Source organism: Desmodus rotundus, chromosome 2, assembly GCF_022682495.2.
Source record: "Desmodus rotundus isolate HL8 chromosome 2, HLdesRot8A.1, whole genome shotgun sequence".
Taxonomy (NCBI): Eukaryota; Metazoa; Chordata; class Mammalia; order Chiroptera; family Phyllostomidae; genus Desmodus; species Desmodus rotundus.
Window position 1 is genome coordinate 204,305,568 of NC_071388.1, and position 25,430 is coordinate 204,330,997.

General features: G+C 57.8%; 1 protein-coding gene across 6 annotated transcripts in view; it reads left to right on the plus strand.

Annotated features, from left to right (window-relative positions):
- The window catches only part of DIS3L2 (DIS3 like 3'-5' exoribonuclease 2), a 280,596-nt gene extending 255,492 nt beyond the window's left edge, over nucleotides 1-25,104 (plus strand). For all 6 annotated transcript variants that reach the window (XM_053919206.2, XM_053919207.2, XM_024564295.4 and 3 more), the window contains 7 exons: nucleotides 15,467-15,650; nucleotides 16,361-16,447; nucleotides 18,442-18,589; nucleotides 19,207-19,337; nucleotides 19,489-19,593; nucleotides 20,992-21,093; nucleotides 21,680-25,104. In XM_053919206.2, coding sequence (XP_053775181.1) covers nucleotides 15,467-15,650; nucleotides 16,361-16,447; nucleotides 18,442-18,589; nucleotides 19,207-19,337; nucleotides 19,489-19,593; nucleotides 20,992-21,093; nucleotides 21,680-21,838 — 916 coding nt within the window. In that variant the 3' untranslated portion in view covers nucleotides 21,839-25,104. The remainder of the gene's footprint in view (nucleotides 1-15,466; nucleotides 15,651-16,360; nucleotides 16,448-18,441; nucleotides 18,590-19,206; nucleotides 19,338-19,488; nucleotides 19,594-20,991; nucleotides 21,094-21,679) is intronic.
- Nucleotides 25,105-25,430: the final 326 nt, after the last annotated feature.

The window sequence follows — 25,430 nt, forward strand, 5'->3', positions numbered from 1 at the left end:
ACCTGGCTGAGCCACCCAGTAGGACAGGTACAGGGTCTTCCCTAGTGTCTCCTGCCATGGGTGCTCTTGTCTGATGCCAGAGGGTGAGAGGGGGTGATTGAGAGCACTCCTCTGGTCAGGCTGCCTGGGTCACGGCTCTTTATAATCTCAGCTGTCCCAAGTTGAGGACAATGTGCAGGTATTCAGACTCTTTCTCTACTGAGATTTGGAGAGAAGGCGGAGGAGGAGTACAGGGAGGGTAGAGACCCAAACCCGAACCCAGCCAGCTGTGGGCTGCCCAGGTGAGGATGCCCTTGTATTCTCACACCCCTCCTTTTGCAGACCAAGTGACTGCCCAGGGATGACCCAAGAGATCTCCCTGCGAGACAGAAAATTCTAGGATACCAGGAGCTCTCAAGACTAAACACTTGTAAATTCTCAAAGACTTATTAAAGAAAGTGTTTTCTTAGTTGATTTAAACAGGGTTACATTAAGCACACACCTTTTTTTCCTCAAGTTAAACTTTTCTGTGCAGTTCTGCCTTTTTCTTTCCTCATCTTTTTGCAATGCCTGCAATTCTCTTCATTCTGGGGAGCCTCCCAGGGCTGTAGCAACCCAGTGCGACTTGGACCTTTCCGTTGTTTTCTTCCGGATGCTTGTTAGCATGCAGTGACATGCTGTGACCCGTGAGAGAGGATGGGCAGAATTAGTATATTTGTTTTCTCTGTGCCTCTGCCTGCCACATCTGTACCTTTTTCAGAATTTCCTGGCATGAGCCGTTTCTCTTTTTCTGCCTCGCCAGTGTATATCCACAGGTGTATATCCCGGAAGACTGCTCTTTGGCCCTTAGGCTAGCTTTAAGAGCAGATGGCTCAGATGTGCAGTTTTCAAACCCAGGGGGCCAGCCCCTTTCCAGGCCTTCTAGATGAGGCTGCTGGTATTCAGGCTACTCCCCTGCTAGAAGGACAGTCCCGCTCAGCTCCCAGCAGGTAGGCGCATGCCTCTGGCCCCCTCCACGCCGGCCTGTCACTCCAGACTCCAGGGCATGTCCAGATACTTGGAGCAGTGAGTCCCTTTGCACAAACACCTTCTCTTGGGCACCTGGAACACAGAAGTCTGAAACCCTCTCAGGGAGGGTAGCCCATACAGGAAATGGGCCACAGAATTGCGTGTTGGCTCCAAGCCCGAAGAAAGGTGCCTGTGGCCCTCACCTCCTGCAGCTGCCTGGCAGGTAACCAGAACGTGCTTGGCTCTCGGCTCTCGGCTGTGCTGTCTGTGAGGACGTGTTTCGGATCTGTCTTCACTACCACTCCCCAGCTCTCGGGGGCATTGTGGCTTTTTCTTGGTGGTTGGGCAGGAAGCCTCCGGACCCTGAAGGAATTGCTGTGCTTGATAACAAAGGCCATCAATTGATATAAATCACTTACAGGCTGCTTCATGTATTAAAGAGGAATTGAACACGATTGCTCTGTCTTAGCACACTTCTCTAGTGGTCGGCACCCAGGTGAGCAAAGCCCTCACTGAGGGACCCAGCAGGTACCCCACTCATGGCCATTGAGTCGAGTGAAAGAAAGGCTGGGCATACGCAGCTGCTCTGAAAACCCAGCAGAGCAAGGCCTTGCTGAGATATGGAACACATGCCACTCCGCTGACCCCTGTCTGCCCCAGGGATGTGCCAGGCACTGCTGGGCCCGGCTCCAAGTAGAAGGTGAGGGAGACACAGTCTCCGCCCTCCACGTCCAGGATGATGGGTGGGGGCTGGTTCCGAACTTGAGAGTGGACAGGGATGGCAGGGGACACGGCTCATTTCCTGGATTGAGGACTTGCTGTCATCACCGTGGAACTGAAGGGCTGTGGGGAGTGCTCAGAAGTGAGGCCAACAGAGGCAGGGTGCTGACTCCCCCATCAGTGCCCCTTCCAGGAGAGCCGGCGCCCTGCCTCTTCTGCAGCTTCCTCTAATGCTGTCCTGGCGGGCTGCTCCTCCGCATCTCACGCACAGTGGGGGCCACCTATGGCTGTTGATCGGTCCCTTACGTTTGAGCATCTGGAACGTTAGGGAAGGAATTGCTCTTTAGAACCGCATTTTCACCTGGAAAAGGATTCGTTCTTTCACGCACCAGAACTTTTCGTTTAGACACTTACTGCTTGCTTTGATAGTGTCAGCTGGACATAACGTAGCCCTTCTGAGGACTTAGGGTTGTTCACAATGTTTAAGTTGTGGTGTCCGAGGACTTTCCTTGTGGGCTGCTGTGCCACACAGTGCCCTCTGAGCCACCTACACCGAGTGCCCCACACTGCCCAGTGTCTTCAGTCGACTTCACGAGGCCCTGCCCCACCTGCCTGTGGCCACCCTCACGTTCACTTGTCACTTCCCCACCGCCTTGCAGAAGGAGCCAAAGCACCCTTGCCAGGCTGGTGTGAGTGTGAGGCCCCGTGGGGTGCGAGGTCAGTCAGGAAGCCCCGTGGAGGGTCCGAACGGTTCGAGAAGAGAGGAGGTCTGAGTGGCTTCCCTGTGAGCCACGGTTGGTGCCTGGCTCCCACAGCCCTGTGTGGCTGCCCCCAGTCTCTGTTGCTGGTTTTCCTGGTCCTGCCCTGGGTTCAAGTATTCAAGCTTCTGTGCAGCTGAGTTCCAGACAAGCGAGATGAGGCTTTTTAAATCGACTTTTGAACTGAATTGTTTCGTGCATTTGTCATGTTAGAAAGTTCCTCCTGAGTTCTAACAGCCCTCCAGTTGAATCTAAATCTATTCCTCTCATTAGTTGTTAGTGTAGATCAAAGAAAGACCAGTCGGCTTGTTGCCAGCTTTGTGTTGTAAATATCCTAAGAAACCATCAGATTCTTCGGTGTTCTGTTCTCGAAGCCAAAGGCACTCTTTGCCCCTTAGGCCTTCCCCATGGTCGGTGTCATCAGATGTGACTCCTGTGTTGTCCATGTGCCCTCGGACCCGACCCACCAGGACTACCCCAAGTGCCCCGCAAGGCAGGCTTCCATCGTTGGCTTCGTGGAAATGTTTCTGTGGGTAAGGGTGGAGGATGAGTGTAAAACCACTTTGCTTAGATCATCTGAGGGCTCCATTGCCCAAAGTGCTGAGAACACTTCATGGGAGCTCAGGGAATAAATGCCGCAGAAAAGAGCCCATTCGTGACTCTAAGAAAATTCCGATTGGGGGAGTTGAGTGCGTGTCCCTCTTCTGAGTCCCTGTGCCCAAGCAAGGATGGTGTCTCTGTCCCAGCCCCACGGTGCCTGGCATGCCCCGCAGGTGCTAGCTGACTGACTCTGGGGAGCAGGCTGCCTCTGCTCGTACCCCTCATGGTCTGTATTCCTAACACTTTTCTGTTTTTAATAACATCAGGCTCTCATCACCTTAAGATTTTCATAGTTATAATCATGAATATGTATGGAATACGTAACAACATGCCAGGCCCAGAGATAAGAGTTCTTCATCCTCACAGATGAACTTGCGGGTGGGTAGTAGAGGTGGAGCGGTTAACCGGCTGCGGTCACCCAGGCAGTACCTGGTGGACAACTCCCCACCTTTCCCTCGAGTGAGTAAGTGAGCACATAGGAAGCTTCACTGCTGCACTGGGCTCCGCCTGTCCCCAAGGGAGAGCCAGCCCCTGCCCTCCTTGCTTGACCTTCCCATAGGCCAGGCCTGTTGGGGACCCAAGGCCAGTGCTGCTCAGAACCCCGACAAAGCTGGGCTGGAGCAGGGGAGCTGCAGGAGGCACATATGGGATGGCTCATTTCCCACTGCCAGACTTGGAAAGTGACCCCCAGGAATTCCTCAGTGTGAGAGAAGAAGAGCCTGCAGGAGGTCTGCCCACGTGCCTCGTGGCTCGGAGGGCCAGCTGGTGGTTTTTCAGCTCTGACTGAGACCCTGTTCCTTTACTTGTTCAGCACACTTTACTGGATGCCTGCTAGTGCCAGTACTACCCGAGCGTGGGTGACAAGACAGGCCCTCCTCCCTGAGGCACACAGCCCACTGGGGAGGATGTGTGCAAAACAGCATTCATGAGGGTGACAAGGGCCATGGCAGAGGTGTGCAAAGGATGCGGGGAGTAGGCTCCCAGTGCTGTGCCTGCTGCACGTGGGAAAGCCCATGCGGTTTGATGCCTGTGTGCTGGTTGGCCGTCTCCTCTTGCCGGAGAGTCAGCATGGGAGGCCTCCCCCACCCAGGGGAGGCAAGTGCTCTCTGGAAGGTGGCAGGGTGGAGGCGGGGGACAGAAGCTAGGAGAGAAGAGGCTGGCTGGGCCCTGGCGAGCTGAGCTCAGTGTTGAGGGCTGGCTCATAGGGCTCTGCTGCGTTCTATGGTGGCAGGCTTTGTTGTAGTAGAGGGACCCGTTGAGGATCATGGGTGCAAGGAGAATGGTTCTCCCCACCCCACCCCTGACCATCTCTTCCTAAAACTCCAGGAGCATTCCCAGATACAGCACACGGGTGGGCCGCTTCCATTTGCATGACTGTGTGCCACGGCCCCTTCTGTCTTGGCACGCCTTGTGCCAGCGTGTTGGGCACAGCTCACCTCAGCCCTCAGCAGGGAGCACCTCACTGCCACCACATGGATGCTGCAGCCGTTCCCAGGCATGGGGCAGCGTCCAGCTCCATGTGTGGCTGGCAGCGGACGCTGTTGAGCTGCACGCTGCCTGTAAGGACATCCTGGCAAAACCAGGGACTGGGTCTCTCCGTTGTTGCGCATAACCACTTGGCAGTAACTCTCAGCACCCAGATGCGGCATGTGAGGAACTGGGCTTGAGGGTCACAGACTGGCTGGTATGTATGGACTGGCAGAGGCACCATTAACCAGGGAGCACGTCACTCCCGCCCCCACAGTGGCTTCATGGGAGCCACAAGAGGCCGGATCGTGGGCGGATAACACAGCCAGGGGACTACACAGGGCCTGGCAGGGCATCTGGCAGGGCTACCACCCAGGTGGGGCAGCCAGGCTGAAGCCAGAGAGCCCTGAGGGCTGTGGCCTCTGCCAAGAAGAGCAATGTCCACCTGAGGGAGACCTGAGTGGAACCAACTGGTCCTCCCATCATGGATGGCTACCCAGCTACCTGTGAAGGCCTTTGCTGATGCAGAGATCTGGTCAGTGTCCAGGTGCCCAGCTTTCTTAAAGTATCTCTAAGTCAAGGATAAACAGGACTCCTCTCTGCATCCTGGGCTGCCCTAAAAGACAAACTTGGAGCTGCTGTTCAGGGAAGTGGAACGGTGGGGTTCAGTCAGGCATTGACATTTGCTGGCCTTGCAGTTGGACTTGCCATCAACTCAGCTCACCTGGAGGGGTAAAGGGCCTGATCCAGTTTGTTCTGGCCTTGGGTCTAAGGTAGAGTTGAGGGTGGTACCCAGAAGGGGCTGAATCTTCACACAGCCTGTGTCTGGGAGCTTTCACTGGCCGGAGGCCCAGGGGTAGAGAGGGGTGACACCAGCAGTGTCCTTGCTCGCCGCCACCTGCCCCTTTCTGTGTGCCTTGTGTGCAGGTCTGGGCGGGGACATGACAGTCTTGGGGAACCCAAGGCTCTGGATGGAGACATATCCATTTAAACCACTCTGAACCTAGTTCATAAAACTGGGGGGCAGGATTTTACCATGTAACTAAGGAATAGCTGTGCCAGACTCAACACACTGCACTTCAGTGGGCGATAAGACAAGTGTTAGTTCAGTGGAAAGCAGCCCAGGAAGAGAGAGGGTTTTTTTTTTTATAATCAACTGGGTTTCATGTTAACTGTGAGGCAGGCTGCCCTTGGACAAGAGTGTTCATCGATCAGGTGACCAACAAAGGAGCCCCAGCACACCCGTCACCCTATGTGGGATCTAAGCGGTAACCGCCTACAGGCGAGTAAGAGTTTCACGCGAGCAGATTCAGCGAGTCCCACGAGGCTGGCAGAAGCTCTTGGAGTTCCGTCCGCCGAGTGAGTTCGCATGCCCGCCTCCCAGCAGAGATAAGCTGAAGGGGAGTTGCAGGTCCCGAACCTCCACTCTGAGGCCCTTCTCTTGGGGGTTCTGTCCCCACCCCAGAAGCAGGCCTCATTTTCCCCTCAGCGTTTCCTGTGATGCACCAAGCAAATCATGTCTCTGAAACGCCGCTTTGTTCCTCAAGTGCTTCATCAGCACCCCCACATGCCCTTGGCCCTGGTGTGCAGAGATGAATGAGGCCTGCTCCCTGGATGGGAAAACTGGCGACCCTGTGATGAGTTCTGGGCCTGAGCAGAGCCTTGAAAACTCAACATGGCTGTGCAGAGAAGGCGGGTGAGGGTGCGGAGGCAGATGGAGCAGAGTGGGAGCCCCAGGGGGAACTCTGGAGAGCCTGGGTGCCTGTCAGCCCAGAGGAAGCCCAGAGTGTGGAGGTGCCAGTTTCCCCATGGCTTGGTGGGAGAGCTGGGCCAAGGTCAGCAGCCGGCTATCGAGAGCCTGCAGGGGCCGAGGGAGCTGGAGCCTTGGATGCAAGAAGCTGCATCTCTGGTGCTGAGAGCCTCAGCAGGCCTTGCGGCCCTGGCCAGCCCCTCTGGTAGCCCCCCAGCCTCCACAGAGCTCAGCCGCTGGGGCAGGGGAAGACATGGAAACGTAGGTTCCCTTTTTATGGCTGAGGAACCACTGCTTAGCTAAAGAACTCAGATTCCTGTTTTGCCCAGTCTGGAAAACCCTTTTTTTTCTGGACACAGTGCCTTTTCCTCCACTTGCACCAGAGAGGCCTGGGCCTTGGCTACCCTGGTGACCTCCCCCCGCCCTCCACCCCCCACCGCTACAGGCTGGCAGTGGGGAACAGGCTTTGGAGTCAAAAAGACCAGTCTCCAGAATGCAACCCAGCTGCAGTCTGGTTAGGTGACCTGTGTGCTCACCATCCTTGGCCTCTCAGACACTCAGAGTCCCTCTGTGCAGACCAGGCCTAGCACGGCCCTCCCTGTGCAAGCCTTTAGTGCAGATTCGGTGAGATGCTGCGCAGACAGCCCAGCCTGAGACCCGCAGCTATCCTTATTCCCTTGCAGCGTTAGTGGCCATGTGCCTGGGGTGGTGGCCCCGCTCAGCAGGAGCTGCACTCAGCGCAGCGGGGCCAAGAGCATCTTTGGGAAGGTGAGCAAAGCATGCTCTGATTTGCAAAAACCAAGCGGCATGAGTTCCCAGGAACATGGGTCTCATCCTCCCTTATCTAGCTGTCTTTTGTAGTGGTGGTCGGGGGGCGGCGGGGAGGGAGAGAACAAACACCTATGTATTCCTGCACACCCTTCTCTTCTGTCTTCATGCCCAAAGCCTAACTTTAATATCAAATTGATCACTCCCAATGTCAGTGATGACTTAGCTGGCCCCACGGAGCTAGTCCACGGTGACAGAGCCAGCCCCCATTGTAGGGCTGGAACATGAAAGACACCCGTGGTCCCAGAGTCGAAGCAGGGCAGCAAAGCTGCTGGGGGCCCTGCGGTGGCTCCCAGAGGTGGCTGGGCCTCTGTGCGTCTTGGCCACACCTCCTCTGGTCAGCGGTTCCGATTCCAGTTGGATAGCAGCTAGAAGTGAAGAAAGGCATGTGTGTCAACACCCTGGCCGAGCCAGCCAGCCCTGGTTGCCCAGCTCTGCGAGGCCGCACAGCAGAAACTGCCACCTGGTTCTGCTTAGGGGGAGCTTTCTGTCATGAGTGAGCCCGGGCGCTGCCGTGTGCAAGCCTGCTGTGTGCCTGCCTCCCTGAGTAAACCCTGAACCTGGGGAAGGCAGCAAGGCTGCTCTTTACGCTGACAAAGGGCTTTCTGCCTATCCACCTGGCTCCTCAGCAAGCCCCCACCCCCTGCCTACCGCAGCCACTGGGCCTCCCTTTGGCAGGGCCCGAGGGCCCGTGCTTTGGAGGCCTAGCCTCTGGAGACTTCCTTATGAGGTAGAAAAACAAGCAGCTGAATTGAGCCTCGCTGCAGCTGGGCCCCTCCTGCCGAACCTATAGAAAGGCCTGGAGTGGATTCAGCCTCCCAGAAGAGGAAACCTGGCTCCAGCCTCACCCACAGGGCCTGTTATGTCTGGCTGCAGAGGCCTTCTCCTCTGGGGTTTTCCATGCCTGTGAACGAGGCCCCATTCATTTCCCTGTGGTTTCATGGGAATGTCCAAAATGCTCAGCAGGTTGCAGCGAGCCCTGGAGGAGAAGGGTCAGCAAGAGGCCCAAGCTGTGACGTGTGGGCAGCCCTGGGGCTTCAGCACCCTCCACTCAGATGCTTGACAGGGGGTGCCCAGTCAGCCGTGGGTGGGCGTCTATCATTAAGTCTGCTGAACTTCCTCCCGAGGGCCTCCCACCCACCCTGGCCTACTCTGCCTGCAGCTCCCTCTCTCCAGGCCTCTGCTTTCCAGCTCCCAGGCCACCAGCTCCACCCTGGCCTGGCCTGGGAGAGAACTGCCACAGGGAGCTTCAGCTGCTCAGCCCAGCAGATCCCACTCCCATCATGCCCTGGCGCCTGAGCCCTTCCAGCTTTCCGCCACACGACATTCAGTGTGGGGCTGTGGCAAAGCAGCAGGTCCCCCAGAGGGTGGTCCTGCTGAGCCCAAGGACTTCCGGGCCCACAGCAAGGCTGTGCCCAGTGGGGAAATGTGCTCTTAGGACAGATGGATTTGAGACTGGCTGGGGGCAGTTCTTATCAGATGTCCAGGTTAGCAGATTTCACCAAGAGCTAACTGAACCATCTCTGTGAGTGGCCTAGTTCCTTTTGCATGGGACACTCACAGAGCTGTGACAAGCGCCCTGAGGGCTGAGGGCAGAAGAGGCTCCCGTTGTCTCTCACTGGCTTCTGGTCTTTGAAAATGGATGTGTTTTCTGGTTTGGGCAACAGCCATGCCGCTGCCCTGGCTGCCCGGCTCCCCAGCCGCTTCCAAAGCCACTTTCTGAGTGTTCTAAGCATAGAAGGGGTGGGGCCAGTTTCTCATCTGGTTCAGCTGGTAAAATGGATCTGGAAGCGGAACATCCTTGGGGCCCAGCGTCTCTGGCCAAGCAGGGTTGAGAGGGTAAGTGCAGAGGAACCGAGAGCCGGAGCACGAGGGCCCTGCGCTGGCGCCACCCTGGGCTGAGGAGAGCCCTGCTGCTGGTGGCTGCCAGCCGCCCTCTGCCCTGTAGGTGGGCCACATGGTGAGGGAGGGGACACAGCCTGCTTGGCCATGGTTGGCCCAGTGCTGACCTCAATCCAGACCATGCCTGCCAGTGGCATAGGACAGGGACCAATGCCCCCAACTCAGGTCTGCCCTCTAGGAGGCCCTTCGTGGAGAGCCCCTTCCTCCTTGAATGCTGGCTAGCCACACACTCAGCCCCAGGCTCTTCCTCAGTTGGCTCCTTGGCCTCTGAGAGCACATTCAGATCTTTCAAATCCGTACAACAGCAATCAGAAAACAGGGATAACTCTTGTGTCTCTCACCAGTGAAGTACTGAGAGTTGTTTGCCCTCACTGGCCTCGCTCACTCTGTAATCTTTGGGTTTCTGAATCAACTTCCCCACCCCCGCTGCCATTGAGACTTGGAGCTCCTGCCTGCCAAATCTAGTGGCCTCTGCAGGCCCCTCCCCCTCCTCACCACAGCGTGGGTACTGGACATCCTGCCAGTGCAGCTCAGCCCCATCCCCTCCTCTCATGCCACTCTGCACACCAGCCACCGCATCACCCTCTAAGCCCCTCCTGTCTGACCCCTCTGTGCCTCACCTTGTGTGTGTCTCTGGACTCGGGCCTGACCTGCCCTTTCTTGCTGCCTCTGGCTGCTTCTTGGCGGCCCTCAGACTCTGCAGCTTCCACCCTAACCACACCTGGCCTTTGGCCCCTGGGTCCCACCATCCCTAGGCTCTTCTCCTTCGTGTCCATCTCTAGTTCTACCCCAGGCCCCCTCCCATGAAGTTCCCACTGCACATCCCTCCTCTGCCTTTGATGCCTTCTTTTCTAGACAGGCCTGCTTTGGGGGGGCGGGGCAGCCTTAACACTTTCACTGTTTCATCATTTTGTGTAACGGATTGCCATCTCTTGGAACTGATCTTGCATTTCTAGACATATGTCCCCCCCCAAGGCTGAGGCTCTCTGGCGGCAGCAGGGCCCAGCATGTCGTGGAGGCAGCAGGCCTTGGGATCCCACAGCCCCAGCCCTAAATCCCAGCTGCTGCTTGGGGAGGAGTGGGACTTGCACCGACATGTAGAAAGGGGTTAAAAAGGTCTCCCGGGCCTGCAAGAGGGTTTAATGGGCTGCACCTAGCATGTGGTGTCATCTGTCTCAGGGGCTCGCTTACAGGGTGCCTTGTCCCTCGTGCTGCCCTGACCCGCGGCAGCAGCTCGGAGAGGTTTGAGGATGAGCGAGGCACAGACAGAGGTGAACAGCTCTGGGCGGGAGGTAGAGTACTCTGGCTTGTTTCGAGTGACAATGCTGCCAGCTTGCTGTGGGCGCACTGAGCCAGGGGAAGAGCAGGACCGGGCTGTAGCTTCTCTCTCTCGCTTTGTTCAGGGATGGCCTCGGTCAAGCTCTTTTCTTAGGCAGAGTTTTACACTAATGACAGCCTCTGGCAGTGAGTATAAGGAGTCAGAAGTGTATGTGTGAGGACTGTGTGCCCAAGCAGAAAAGGCACGGTTGCAGGGACCTAGCCTTCCCGACTCCTAGCATGCCCTGTCCTGTGACTCCTTCATTCTGCACAGATTTACTGGGAGCCTGCACTGTGCCAGGCCTTGCTCGGGGACCAGGGCAGGCAGCCCACGGTCAGAGAGGCAGTTGCAGTAGTGTGGGCTGAGTGCCAGCCAATAGAGGGTAGGCATCTCGTGCCGCCCACACAGAGGAAGGGACATCTAAGAGAGACGAGAGAAGTGTGGTCCAGGGTTCCAGGCTAGGGGGACAGCAGTGCCAAGAGCCACAAGAATTCAGGACGGTCCAAGTGTGAGGGGTGGGGACAGGGAGAAGGGAGAGGTGGTCTGGGCACATGGTAATAGCCTGGTCAACCTCATTGACCAGTAGGTAGAACTGTCTCAAGGGCAGTGGTGGCCGCTGAAGGGCTTCAGGCAAGAGAGGAAAGTGACTGGATTTGCCTTCTAGAAAGAATACACCGCTGTCTCGCCCCTGCCAGGTGGAGCGGCCTTTCCCTAATGTCACCCCTTAAGATGCAACACAGACAGGTTAGTCATCAGTGAGCAGCAGATGCTGCCCCCAGCACTTCCCTCCTGCAAAGTCATGATGCACACTGGTATCTCAGAGGCAAAGGGGTATCCTGTAGTAAAAATGTCCAATAGAATTACCTCCAGCACTTCCTACATATTTATGCTTTATTCTGTCAGTGGCAGTAACACCTCTGAGCAATGCCTTTTAGACCAAGTCGGCGTTGTTGTGGGAAGGGTGTGTGTGCTTGTGTGGGGGTTGCTGGTGGCCTTACCTGCTGTCCACCACAGCAGGTGAGGGACCCTGGCACCTCTAGGCTGGCTCAGCCCCTCCCTGGAGGAGAAGCCTTGCACCGGTCCTCCTGCCTCGCCCTCCAGCCCCTGGAGGCCCAGAGCACAGGTAGTCAGGGTGCTGTGAGGGTGTGCATGGCCCCCAGCTGGCTGTGCAGCCATCTGTCACAGCAGAGCCCGCCCCAGATCTCCAGAACGGTGGACCCCCAGTGGCACTGGCTCCAGATGCTCAGCAGATGCCAGCTTGGGACCAAGGCCTTGTCTCTGAGGGCTTGGCTTGCTGTTCTGGAAGGTGGTCCTGGCTGGCGGCCATTATGGAGCCCCTATTTAGAGCAGTTGTCAAGCAGTTGCTGAGTTCCTGCTCGCCTCCCCCCACCCTCCCCAGCAGGACTGTGATCTCATGTGTCTGCCATGCTGGTGAGGGGGGGTTGTTGGGGGAAGGTCACCATCTGAGGCCAGGGCAGTGTGCAGGGCTCCACCCCCTCAGGTCCCCAGACCCCAGTGTGCAGCTTGCTCTCAGAGGTGCATCCCAACCACCCAGAACAGCTTGGGGCACTGAGTGAGGCCTAGCTGTGGGCTGGTGCCTGTGCACTGCCCCCCAAAAGAGCAAGGCGATTGGGGTAAAATGGTGCTTGCTCATGGGGCCACTGTCGGAGCTATTCTACTCACCCTACAGTTCGCTTTCCCTGGCTGAGTGCAGCCCTCTGGCTTTGGCAAAGGAAAAAGCACTGAATGGGAGCCCAGAGACCCCTGGCCTTGGGCTGCAGGGCTGCCGTTTATAAACTAAGGCTCTTTTTACCAGCCCAGAAGTTCCTGGGTTCTAAGCTGCTCCTGCCACGTCCCAGGTCCTGTGGAAGGAAGATGTTGGGGGCCCCCTGCCGGTCCTTCTAGCAAGCCGACCTGGGAGGCCTGTTGATGTGGTGAGAGGGGCCTTGGCTGGCCCCAGATGAGAGCTGTGATACTCACCCCGCCCCCCACCCCACCCCTAGCTCAGTTCTCCCTCCCGTGGGGCCTGGCCAGGTTTATGACAGTGAATCCTGAGCGCTGAAATCTGGTCGCTAGCTGCTTTGCTTTTCCTTGGCCTTCCTGTTCCCATGCTCTTTGGGGACCCAGTTCCGATTGCCCTGGGCCCCAGGCTCACACTCAGGCAGGTTCTCTTTACCCCAACCCCCACCTGCCGGTGTGAGGTGGGTGTTGAGGACAGGTTGTGGGGAAATGGCCCCTGCAGCTGTCTTAAAACACTGATGAGCGGCAGCAGCGCTTGGGGAATCGGGCTTGTCACTGTGCTGCTTCTCACGTTGGTGACACTGACATGTTTCTGGGACAAATGCTTGACATCAACAAGCTGATTTGGAGGGGGGTCCACAGGCCGCCCCCCTAAGTCCTGCCGCTCTATTGTGAGGGGGAGGTGAGACACACAAGGGGAATCGGAGCCTCCCAAAGGCACCAAGGGACCTGTCCAAGGTCAGCCTCTGCGTCCAAAGCCTCTGCGTCCAAAGCTTCGCCAGACCTTGTCCAAGGTCAATAAGAGCACACTTGTTTTTCTCTCACCAGCCTCAGGCAACTCACAGCAGTGTACCAGGTGTGCAGGGGTGACAAATAGCGGGGTCACTGCAGAAGCTGCTTGACTGGGGTCTGTCGTCACTGCGTGGGGCTCTGGACGTGGGCCCTCCCCTCCCCATCGCTTTTCTGCTGTTCTCCTTTCCTGAGACCTTGAGAGGTGAGGCAGGAACTGGGAGCAGGAACGTGGCTCTGCCTGGGGAGGCTGCCCAAGCATTCTGTTCCTCTGACCAAGCAGGGAGGGGGGGACAGGCAGAAGCCTTCCTCCCAACTCAGCCTGGCTACTTTACCCTGCCTCCCACCACAGCCCTGCTGTGGCGGCATGCTGCCCCCTGCTGGCTATGCTGGCAAAACGCAGCGAAGGATCTTCACCCTAGCCTGCCCCTGGGCTGGAGACTGGGGGGCTCTGAGGAACATGTGTGCCTCCTTCCCCCAGCGATTCTTGGACTGCACGGGGAGACAAGTCTAGAACTGCCTGGCACACAGTCATGTTTGTTGAGTGAACACACGATTGAATGACCATATGCATCCGAAGCATTTAGGTGGTGATGGCCTGCAACTTCTGACCGAGAGCAGGCAATGAATCGAGTCAGACGTTTGTGGGGCAGGAACTGAGACGACTCTTGGACTGACAGGCGCTAAAAAAGAAAACCAACTATGAAGAGTTAGATGATGGTAGCCTGTGACACGAGTGACCCTAGAGTGGCCCGGGCCTTCCCAGGAGGCCTAGGAAGGGTGAGGGTCAGGGAGATGGCAGGATAAAAATCAGAGCACTCTGGAGAGACCCCAGGTGGCCACTTGGCACAGAGGGGGGGGGAGGGAGAGAGGTGAGCGCCCCTCCTGTCTTGAGGCTGAGGGCTGGGCAGGCACGGGTCAGCCCTTAATCTGGAGGTCTCTGCAGTCACCCTGGGAGGCAGGCAGTACTTCTCGTTATTCCTGTGCTACTTGTGAGGAAAGGGAGGATCAGAAAAGGCCTGTGACTTGCTCAGGGTCCTACAGCAAGAGCCTGTGGAACCAGATCCAGACCTCGTCTTAGGAGATTTTTGGTGGTTAGGTTCAGGTGCTTGAACTCAAGGGTTTTTCAAGAAGTGAGGTGCTCAAGGGCAGCAGGAGGGGGAGGGGCAAGGGTCAGGATAGCCACTTTAAAGGCTCTTAGGGCATCCTAATGGAGTGAAGAACCTCCTCATACCCCCCTCAGGGCTTCCTGTGTGGTGCCTGGGCCAGCAGAGGCCGAAGCTACCCCTGCCCCGCAGTGGGCCCATCCAAAGCATTCCCGAAGAGGAGGAGCTAGGAGTGTGGGGCTTGTTGAGAGGGCTTCTGGAAGAGGTATTTGTGCTGTGGGGACAGCGTGGCAGCCCAGAGCCACGCTTCTACTGAGGCAGGCCCAGTCTGGGGGGAGGAGGGGCTCCGCACACTCATCTCTCGCTCTCCACCCCACCCCACCACACCCCCACTGGCAGCTTCTCTTGGCAAGAGCTTGGCAAGGTAACAGGACCAACCCTGCAGCACTACCCATACCTCCAGGAAGGGAAGTTCACACTTGGCCTCGGGCTGCTACCTGGCCTGCTGGAACTTCTTCCTTGACTCCTCCTGCCTTCGTGGGAGAAGCACAGACTGGGCATGCAGCCTGGGGTTCAGATTAAGGCAGGGGAGAGTCTTTCCTGTTCTGGGCAAGGCTCTCCCCACTCAGGGCACCCTGGCCACCATGGCACCAGAACGTGCCCAAGGTCCCCCAGAGGCCTCAGCCTTGTGCACATGTGTGATCCATGGAGCCCCAGGCTGGGGAGCAGCACAATCAGTGGCTGCCCCAGATTGTACTGGGGGTTACTGACCCCAGGCCTCTGAGATCCAGCCTCCCACTTTGCCTGCCGCCTGGGTTCTGGCACACTTCCTCCATCTGCCATCAGGCCCCTCCTCCCCGAGGTCATGGCGAGCCATATCCATTCGTACTTATTGTTGATTATGATTACACGCCAGTGAAGCAAAACTAGAGCATTAGCTCCTAAGAGATTGGCTGTCTGGGGTTTGAACACCCCAACAGCACCTTTGCCTTATCCCGTCATGTGTGGTTTGACTCCTGCTGTTTGGGACTCTCCTGCTAGGCCACAGAACCCCTCACCCTCCAGGGGGAGGGGAGCCTAGCACTCCTGGAGATAGGAAGAGCACTGGGTTGTGGGGACACATTGTTTTCTTACAGTTGGGGTGCTCTGGGTGTTCTGGGAGGCTAGTCACTCATCAGGGATCTTCACTGGGCACCTTCTGTGTGTCAGACAGGGTGAAGCCCTGGGGAAACTATGGAGAGTCAGACCCCGAGCCTGCTCTCCAGGAGCCCCGTCTGGTAGGGGAGATGGCGCACAAGCTAACACTGCAGGGAGGAGTCGTGCAGGCTGGTAGTGTAGTGAGGGGTGAGCAGGGGCAAGAGAGAAGGCACCTCGAGGAGCCACGTAGATTGGATGGTGGGAGGGCATCGCTAGGCTGAGACCAAGGGTGCAGGAAAGCCCCCCAGCAGAGAGCCCGGGACAGAGAAAAAGGGCTCTGACCAGTCCCTCCGCACCCCTGCAGGCTCGTGGAGGAGTTCATGCTTCTGGCCAACATGGCAGTGGCCCACAGAATCCACCACTCCTTCCCTGAGAGGGCACTGCTGCGCCGGCACCCCCCACCCCAAACCAAGATGCTCAATGACCTGGTGGAGTTCTGTGACCAGATGGGGTTGCCCATGGACTTCAGCTCTGCTGGAGCCCTCAATGTGAGTGCTGGGAGCTGGTGGGTGGGGGGAGGCAGGGAGAGGCCCTATTTGGGAGAAGAGGAGGAAGGCCTGGAAGTTGGGGGTGCAGCAGCCTCTGCCTCCCACCAAGGTCTGTTCCCTTCGGCCCTGACTCCCCACAAGAGAGCAAGGTGGCCCTGAGGAGAAAGCCTCCAAATCCCCGCAGCCCTGGATGTGGGTGTGTGCTCACCCCCAGGACCAGTGAGGGGCGCCACTCAAGGCTCAGCTGTGGGCGTGGGTCCTGTAGCCAGGGGTGGGCTGGGTCATGGGAGCCAGAGCCTGTGTTTAATGGTAACAGTGTCAGCTGTGCGCTGCCTGGAGCCAAGCTGCATGGAGCTCAGGGGCTATGGCCTTAGCCCTGCTCCTCCAGGAGGGACTCTTTCCACCTGTGCCCCAGGCCCAGGGTGGTAGGGAGGTGCCTTAGGTCAGACAGCTGGAAACTGCCTGTCCAGGCCAGCCCGCCACAGGAGAAAGGCCTGACCTCAGAGCCAATGCCCTTGAGGCAGGCCCAGTGAGGGACCCGGGCTGGGGGCCCGCTGGTCCCCTGCACCTCGCCTGTGGCCACCTGAGCAGGGCTGGGTGCCTCAGGTGACCCTTCCTCCCTAGAGCTGGATCTCAGAGGCTCAGTGGGTGACAGGGGCCCCAGAGCCTCTCCCCAAGCCTGACTGCATATCACACGGGTTTGCTTCTAGAAAAGTCTGACCAAAATATTTGGAGATGACAAGTACTCACTGGCCCGGAAGGAGGTGCTCACCAACATGTGCTCCCGGCCTATGCAGGTAAGGATGGGCCTTTCCCCCACCCTCCCCCTTCTCCCAGGAGCACCCATGACCTCTGCATACACAGAGGACCCTGAGGGGAGGGATGGGGAAGACACCCCCAGGCAACACCTGGGACAGGGGAGCCCCGGGCTGAGCCTGATCCACTGCCTCCAACTCAGTCGCGCCTGCTTCACCTGCTCAAGGACTGCTTGTCTGGCCTGTTAGAGGGCTCCGTTTGGGCCCGACTGCCCTCTGCATGGGCTCTGGGCTCTGTTTCCTGGCAGAAGGCAAGGAGCTACCACAGAGCATGCACCAAGCCCTCAGTGCCCAATCCCCACAGGCCAGACCAGGTTGGGGAAGGGAATGGAGGGTGGTCAGCAACTCAGGGCCAGATGGAGACCCTGGAAGGGAAAGAGTGTTTCCCATAACAGCCACACAGGGGAGAGGTCCTCAGCCCCCACTGTGGCTTGTGGGCCTGAGGTAGAGAACTCTCCCTCTCACCAGCTGGGAGAAGAGGAGACAGGCCACGGGCCCATGTCTGCAGGGGGGATGATGGGCAGGCAGCCTGTGGGGTAGGGGATGGCTCGCTCCTGGCAGCCTCTCAGCCCTCCGAGGCTGAGCTTCAACCCCTGCCACCAAAGCATCTTGAAAAGGAGCCAGCCCAGTGGCCTGTCAGACCAGCAGGAGCTGCGGATGCGAACGCAGCTAGCGCTGAGCTGCGGCCTGGCTGGGGGCAGTGACAAACCCTTTCTCAGGGGCTCCGCCACTCGGCTAATTCATCCTTTTCACAAGAACAGATCACTCCATCTGGCCACAGCTGGCTATTTTTTGGCATCTCACAGCCCTGCCGGGGATGGAGCCATCAGGGCCTGTTTGGGCTGGCTGCCCTAACCCTGCCCCAGTCATCATTGTGCCTTAAACCCCACACAGGGAAGCTGGGTGTGCCTGTGGCCACTGGGCTCAGCGCTGCTCTGCCCTCCATCCAATTGCCCCTTGGTCCCAAGAAGTGCTCCCTGGCTGGGCCATGCAGGGCCAATGGGTTCCCCATTCCCTGTCCCTAGAAGCCGTCCCCCTCCAAGGTCAAAATAGCCCCGGAGTTCCATGGAAAGGAGCCTTCCCCAGAGTCACCCAGTGCCTGAAAAATACTTGACTTCTCCTGGCCTTTCCTGCCAGTGACCTTAAGAGGCCTGCCTTTGCCTTGGGATCCAATGGCAGGACAGAGGCTGGGCAGGGGTGGCAGCAGTGAGCACGAAAGTCCTGAGTGAACTGCTGGAACAGGACGCCAGGGCTGTCCCACAAAGGGCTAGTCCCTGTGGGAAAGCCATGGTCCCCACCCACCCCACCCTGCCCAGAGACACCTTTGCCAGCCAGGAAGGGAGCCAGGGTCTTCGGCCTTCCTCACCCCTGCTCGTCTGGGGAGCTGGGCCGCCTCTGAGAACAAAGCCCAAATGTAGCTCAGGGTGGAGGCAGCTCCCACCTCCCCCTGTGCCTTGCCCTGGACATAACCCGGGGCCCTGCAGGATCTGGAAGAGAAGCAGAGCTGGGGAGCTGGGCAGGTCACCACCAGCCACAGCCCCAGTCCTAGAGCCTCCGCACAAGAGTAACTGGAGCCGGCTGTCCGCTTGGCTGAGCGAGCACACAGAAGGTGTGACTCTGGCTGGGGACGCCAACCTGTTCTTCGGCTCCCCGGCAGCAGTGAGTCCTTGATTCCCAGCCTGGGAGCTCGAGACGCAGGGCAGGCAGCTTCAGGGCGTGGGGCCAGGACTCCCTGCACTGCAGGGCTGTTCCAACCTGGGGCTCTCTGCTGGGCCCCTAGAGCAACTCTGTGTCCCTTCCTGCACCCGTCATAATCTCTGCTCTGCGGAAGGATCTTTTGAACTCGGACCTGGGTGTTGGCCTCAGGACAGATTATCAGGGGCAAGCAGGGCAGAGGCTGGGAGGGTGGCGAGCATCTGCCCTGCCAGGCTCTGGCTAGGCTCTGAGACCAACCCACCCCCACATCCCCCGCACAGATGGCCCTGTACTTCTGCTCCGGGGTGCTGCGGGATGAGGTACAGTTCCAGCACTATGCCCTCAACGTGCCGCTCTACACACACTTCACCTCACCCATCCGCCGCTTCGCTGACGTCATGGTGCACCGGCTCCTGGCTGCCTCGCTCGGTAAGGGGCGCAGCTCAGGGGCACAGCTTGGGGACAGAGCCCCCTGAGTAAGTACCTCACTGCTGGGACTGTGGAAGCCCTAAGGCGCATGGGCAGCCCCAGCAGCAGGGAGCCTGGGCCTGAACCTACCCTCTGTGAGCCCCTGCAGGGGAAGCCTCATTAGGGCTCATTAAAAACCCAAACCTGACCAGTGTGGCTTGGTGGGTTGGGCGTCCTCCCGCAAACCAAAAGGTGTCCAGTTCAGTTCCCAGTCAGGGCACATGTCTGGATTGCATTCTGGGTCCCCTGTTGGGGACATGTAAGAGGCAACTGATGGATGTATTTTTCACACATCGATGTTTCTCTCCCTCCCTCTCTCCCATCAGTGTTTCTCCCCTTCTCTTTCTCCCTCCCTTCCCCTCTCTCTAAAAATACATAAGTAAAATCTAAAAGAAAAAAAGAACGGCGGGGGTTTGAGGCCCAAACCAAAGCAGCCCCACTGTTCTCAGCCTTGGCAGCTGGGCAGCGGGAGGCCTTCACGTTACGTGGGCCTCCCAGGACCCACCTTGCCTGCTTGGGGACGCCACACTGCCCATCACCCAGCCCTGGCCGGCGCACACAGAGCACCCTCTTTCCAGGCCACAGTGCACCGCCAGATGTGGAGCCCGGTGCGGTGCAGAAGCAGGCTGACCACTGCAATGACCGCCGCATGGCGTCCAAACGCGTGCAGGAGCTCAGCACTAGCCTCTTCTTTGCTGTCCTGGTCAGGGTGAGGCCAGCACCCTGGCACCCCTTCTCCTTCCCTTTGCCCTACCTCCCCTCCTGGGCAGCTGCTCACAAGGGGCCTGGGGGAGCCAGGGTGGGTCCTGGGGGGAGGCCATGTCCCTTGGCCGAGCCTTGGCGGGAGCCCTGCCCTGCAGGAGAGTGGCCCCCTGGAGTCGGAGGCCATGGTGATGGGTGTCCTGAACCAAGCTTTCGACGTGCTGGTGCTGCGCTACGGGGTGCAGAAGCGCATCTACTGCAACGTAAGTATGCAGGGGCCACCCAGGCCAGAGTTAGGGACCTCTGGGCAGGCGAAGGCCAGCTGTAGGGTGTGGAATTACGTCAACTTTGAAGTGGGTCCCAGGGCTATACGGTTCTTGTGCCCTCCCTGCTGACAGGCTCTGAGCTGCATCCTCTTACACACTCTGTTTCACCTGCCTGTTCCCGTTCCCTCTGCTGGGGTCTCCTCCGGAGTCCCCAACATCTGGTGGGGTCCTGGCCCAGGGACAGCCCTCAGTGGACACACAGGTACAGAGGACAATGGCACAGGCTGAGGACCCTGCTGTCCCTGTCTACTCTGGGGGATTCAAGCCTCGCCCTCGCCTAGGTGTGGGCCGAGCTGGCACAAGGTGGCAGAGGGTAGAGAGGCCTTGACCTTGCCCCCCATCCCCACTCAGCACCAAGCCCACCCATGGGCCCTAGCAAGACACCCAACTGCACCTGCTGGGATGGGGGATCCAGGCCAGGGGTCAGGCTTGGGTCTCTTCTCCAAGGACCCAGGCAACCAAAAGACAGGTCCCTCCTTAACTGATGCAGGGTGGCAGGGCATCCAAGCTTTGCGAGATCTTTTTATAGGAATGTGGAGGAAGGAAAAAGCAGAAAGAATGGTCCATGGCCACTGTGGAAGCGATGTCCCCTAAACAAAAGGAAAAGACCAGCCTCTGGCCTGGGTGGCTATTCATTCCAGGTTCTTGGTGCCTACAGCCCCCTGATGGAGCTGTTACAGCCGACCTTGTGGTTAGCAGGTCACCACCTGGCTCCCAGCCCTGGCTTTGAATTTCCCAACATCCAAAGCACATAGTATGGAATAAATATGATATCAACAAAATGGAGTAAAACAGAAGAGACAGAATAGGGTCCAGCTGGAACTAGTCAGGGTTCTCGTCCTGAGGTCCTGATGTTCCTTGAGCAGGACACAAGTTCAGGTCTAGGTCATCTCCCAGACCGCCCAGCCCTCAGTGGGTGCTAACAGATCCAGCGCCAGCAGGGGGCGGCAGCTCTCCAGCTTCAGATGCCTGCCCCCCCCCCCCCCCCCCCCCCCGCCCCCGCCGCGGGCCCACGACCTGGAGTGCCAGGACAGACCCACCACTTCCCCCAAATGACACACAGCCAGGGGTCCAGCCCCTGGCCCCGTGCTGCCTCAGCCACAGATGGCCTGGCAGGGCGTCCAGGAAGCTGGCCAGAGGTGAGGACGGGGCGTCTCCCCTGGACAGTCAAGCAGCCAGCTGCTAGGCTGGGCGTCAGGGCAGGGAGCTCTCTTGAGGCCAGTCAGTGGTGGGCCAAGGCAGGAGGCTGCTTCCCAGCATCAGGGCTTTGCAGGGTCAAAGGTTAGGAGGTGGCAGCCAGAGCCCAGAGCCTGACTCTCAGGTGTGTGTCCCCAGGCCCTGCCCCTCCGGGCCCACCACTTTCAGAGGGTGGGCAAGAAGCCGGTGCTCACACTCACCTGGGAGCCTGAGGACACGGAGCAGGAGCCAGTGCAGCAGGTCAGACCCAGAGCTGGGGCAGCTTTCCCCCAGTGCCGTGCCACTGTGTCCCCACCCAGCACCAGCTCTTGGGGGGCTCTCCTTCTGCCCCTAGGGCACACTCCCCTGGCTTTCCCAACACTCAGGCTCCAGCTCACCCACTGCCCCCATCCAGCTTACTGGCTCTGTCTTCCCTCCCTTGGGGACGCCTACTGTGAGGAGAGGTGGGCTGGGGGAAGCTCTGCCTCTCTCTTTAAAGCAGGGTCCTTAACTTTGGGGTCCTTTTTGAGAATCTGATGAAGGCCATGGACCTCCTGACTACAGAATTATATAAAACAGTTCTTACCCACGAGGTGCCCCAAAGGCCAGCCCAGGCCCCACTTCCATCCCCGGCGCTGAGTGCTCACTGTGTACCAGGCACCAAGACCCTATGACCTCGGTACCTGTGTGGGCTCCGCTCTTGGACCATCACCAGAGGCCTAAAGAGGCAGAGCGAGTGGTCCTGGGGCCCAGCTGGACAGATAGCGCCCGCAGGCCCCGGCCCTGCTGCCCCGTGGGCACCCCTTGAGAGCCGCCCACGTCACTGTGCGGGCTCTGCTCGCCGCAGGTCATCACCATCTTCAGCCTGGTGGAGGTGGTGCTGCAGGCAGAGGCCGCCGCCCTCAAGTACAGTGCCCTCCTCAAGCGGCCGGGCACCGGGGACCACTTGGACCTGCAGGACAAGGAGGAGTGTGACCATGACCGTGACCTTGAGCAGGAGGACTGAAGCCAGTGTCCCAGCACCCCACTTACCTGCGCGCCCCACCCGCTAGCTTTTGGAAGAGGACCTTTTGGCACCAAAGGGGATTTTTAATTTGGTTTTTAATAACTCAGGGGTTTATTTTTATTTTTTTCATTCTATTTTATTTTTGCAGCTCAGTTTTTAAATGAACTGGAGGGGAGAGGGTGGGGCTGGCCAGAAGACCAAGGCCTGGCCAGTGCTCACCACAGCAGAGTGGTGCCCGGGCCCCCTGGGAGGCCAGCCTCCCTTCTGCCAGGCCCCCACTGCCTTCTCCTGCCCAGGAAAGGGCTTTTCAGCAAATCAGTGTCATGGAATAAAATCAGATGTGAAGGGCAGTCTGGTGTGTGAGGCACCGCTGCTGGGAGACCAGGGCAGCAGCAGGCCCCTTGGGCCTAGGACCAGAGATGTGGCTCAGGCTCCACCCCCACAGCTGAGCTGGGGTCACCGCCTTCTAGAAACCTCCTATCAGTTCCAGGGTGATTCACAGAGCTGGCCACATGGCAGATTGATGCCGGCACCTCATTTTGGCTGATGAGAAGTGTAATTGGTATTCAAGGCGGCAAGCTCACGTCCCCCTCTGCGGTGGCTGTGTCCATCCCTGCCCCACCACTTCCTCTCTGCCTGCCAGACCAGTGGGCCTCAGGATAGGGCAAGGGTCCTGTGACACCCTTCCCCCTCTTCCTAGGCCAGCGCCCTGGCCCTGGCCCCACCCCTTGGTTCAGCTGGAACCTCAGAGCCTTTAGAACCAATCCAGCACCCTGGCCACACCCAGGGAGCATGGGGCCAAAGCGAGCCCTGGCCTGCCGGACATGAGAGGGACCCTCAAACTGGCCTTCCCAACTGGGGGTTAGGGGAAGAGAGTGGGCTCCTGGTGGCTCAGCCTGACCCAGTCACCTCTCTGGCACCCTGACATCCACTGTCACACCCCTCAGGGATGCAGGGACAGAGATGGTGGGCCCTTGGACTGTCCCCCTCCCCCAGCAGGCCTGACCTCAGCCTGTACTCCTTCCCCAGAAAACTAGGGACTATAGGTTACAGGTTGGCTTCCCCAAGAGCTGCCAGAAACTAGCGTGAAAACCAGGGTGACCAAGGGCCCAGGGCTCACCACGCTGTTTCTGGGGGGTTGGTGTTAACAGATATAAGTCCGTTGGTCTAGTTAGAGTGCACTTTCTCTGATTTTTAAGATTTTATTTTCAGAGAGAGGGGAAGGGAAGGAGAAAGAGGGAGAGAAACATCAGTGTGTAGTTGCCTCTCACTCGCCCCCTCCTGAGGACCTGGCCTGCAACCCAGGCATGTGCCCTGACTGAGAATCGAGCCAGTGACCCTTTGATTTGCAGGCCGGCACTCAATCCACTGAGCCACACCAGCCAGGGCTATAGTGCACTTTCTTCAAAGAAAAATTCAATGCACTACCTTGCAGCAGAGCCTTGCACTGACTGGGCATGGCTGCTTTTATCTGTCCCCAGCAGGCTGTGGTCCATTGTCCACTCAGCACTGGGCTGGGTGCCACAGGGGACAAAGGACATGTGACTATGCCTGCCTCCTGTTCCTCTAACACCTAAGTCAGCTTTCAGGCTGTCCATCCTGCCATTTCCAAGGGGTCCCCTTGCTTCTCCTGTGCCCAGAGCCTTCTAGAATCAAGTACCTGGGAGAGAAGAGATGAACATCTGGTGGTTTGGTATTTGGATGAGGAGGTTTCTGGCTTTTATATCTTGCAACCTCCCCTCCTAGAGAAAAACTGAACCCCTCTCCCAGTTCTAGTGAGGAGAGGCCCCAGGGAAAAAGGGGGCAGGTACCCAGTCCCAGCTCCATAACAGAGATGGCACGGCACAGAGTGGCAGCTTCTGGGACCTGCACAGATGCCCACCGCAGCTACTCTGACCGCAGGGGAGCAATGGGCCACACAGCAGGGAGCTGGAGGCCAGGATGCCCAGACAGCTACACAGCAGGGCACTAAAGTCACCAACAAGGGCGGGCTCCCAACAGCAGGCAGGGAGGGGTAGGAGACAGTGAAGGGCAGAGGCTGGACTCCTGGGGACAAGGCATCTCAATGTTCCCATCACTCTCCCTTCTCTGTCCCTCTCTCTCAAGTCGGTTCTTAAAAACCCTAAAAAGGACACTCTACCACTGACGACAACATGGACCAGCCAGAGGACACTGCTAAGTGACACAGGCCGAGCACAGAAAGACAAAGACCGTGTGCTCTCACATGTGGCGTCTGGTCTGAAATAAAAGCCACAGAATGATGGTCCCCGGGGGCAGGGGAAGAGCGGAGGAGTTAGAAGACGAGGGTTGAGGACACTGGTTTCCGTTAGAAAACGAGTAGTTCTGGGGATCGAAGGTGCAGCGTGGAGACGTAGCTAACAATGCTGTGTTTTGTGCTTGAAATTTGCTGAGGGGGTAGATTTTTTTAATTGGTTTTGAGAGAAAGAGACACACACATTAATTTGTTGTTCCACTTACTGATGCATTCACTGGTTGATTCTTGTACGTGCCCTGACCAAGGATTGAACCCACAACCTTGGTATATTGGGACAACGCTCTAACCAGCTGAGCTACCCGACCAGGGCAAGAGGGTAGATCTTAAGTGTTCTTACCACAAAGAGAACATGGTGGCCACGAGGTAGGTAACAGGTATGTTAATTAGCTTGATTATGGTGATCATTTCATGGTGTGTACATGTATCAAAACGTCCATGTTTCTCTCCCTTTCTCCCCCTCTCTCTAAAAATAAAATCTTTAAAAAAGCATCGAGTGTACACCTTAAATATATAAAATCCCTAAATTAGTTAATTGAATGGAAACAGAATCTGTATCCCCTCCCTTGAATCTGGACAGGGTCCATGGCTGCCCATCAGCAGAAATGTGCAAAGTGACGATGGGTGGCTTTCTAGGCCCAGGCCTTAAAAAACTGGCTGCTTCTTCCCGTCTCTTGGAAACCAGGCACCGTGTTGTAAGGAAGCTGAAGCAACCCCTAGAGAAACCCACAAGGAGAGGAGCTGGTGTGACAGCCCCTGGGGGCGTGGACACGGCCCCCCCTCTGAGAGCACACAGCGATCCCCTTCCAGCCCAGCCCAAGCAGCAGGTCTGTGGCCCAGCCCGTCAGGGGTCGCTGCTGTGGAAGGTGGGCAGGGTGGTCCACTGCACAACGGTAGGTCGCCACAGGGACTTCCAGCTAAAAAAGGAACGTGTGTGGGGGTGTTCCAGAAAATGGTAAATAGCAAAACAAAAAGCCGAGAGGGAAGGTGATTGCTCCTGAGACAGGAAGACAGCGAGAAGGGGCCTACAGTTTGTTCCGTCATAACAGACGTGGATCTCTTCGATACTTTACGTTCACGTATAACTTAAACATTAAAACTAAAAAAAAAGGGTTTTTTCCCATTAGCAAGAATGGATCTACACCAAGTTTGAAAGGCTTCTTGTACATTCAGCAATAGATGCATCAAACTCCATTATTCCAGTAACTAAAATTTCTGCTGACAAGCGACCTGACATTCCCACTCAGTTAAAATGCTGCCTAAGGCTTTTGGCTGGAAGACTCGGGCAGTAGGGTAGTAGTCTTGGCCGTGACAAGCCCT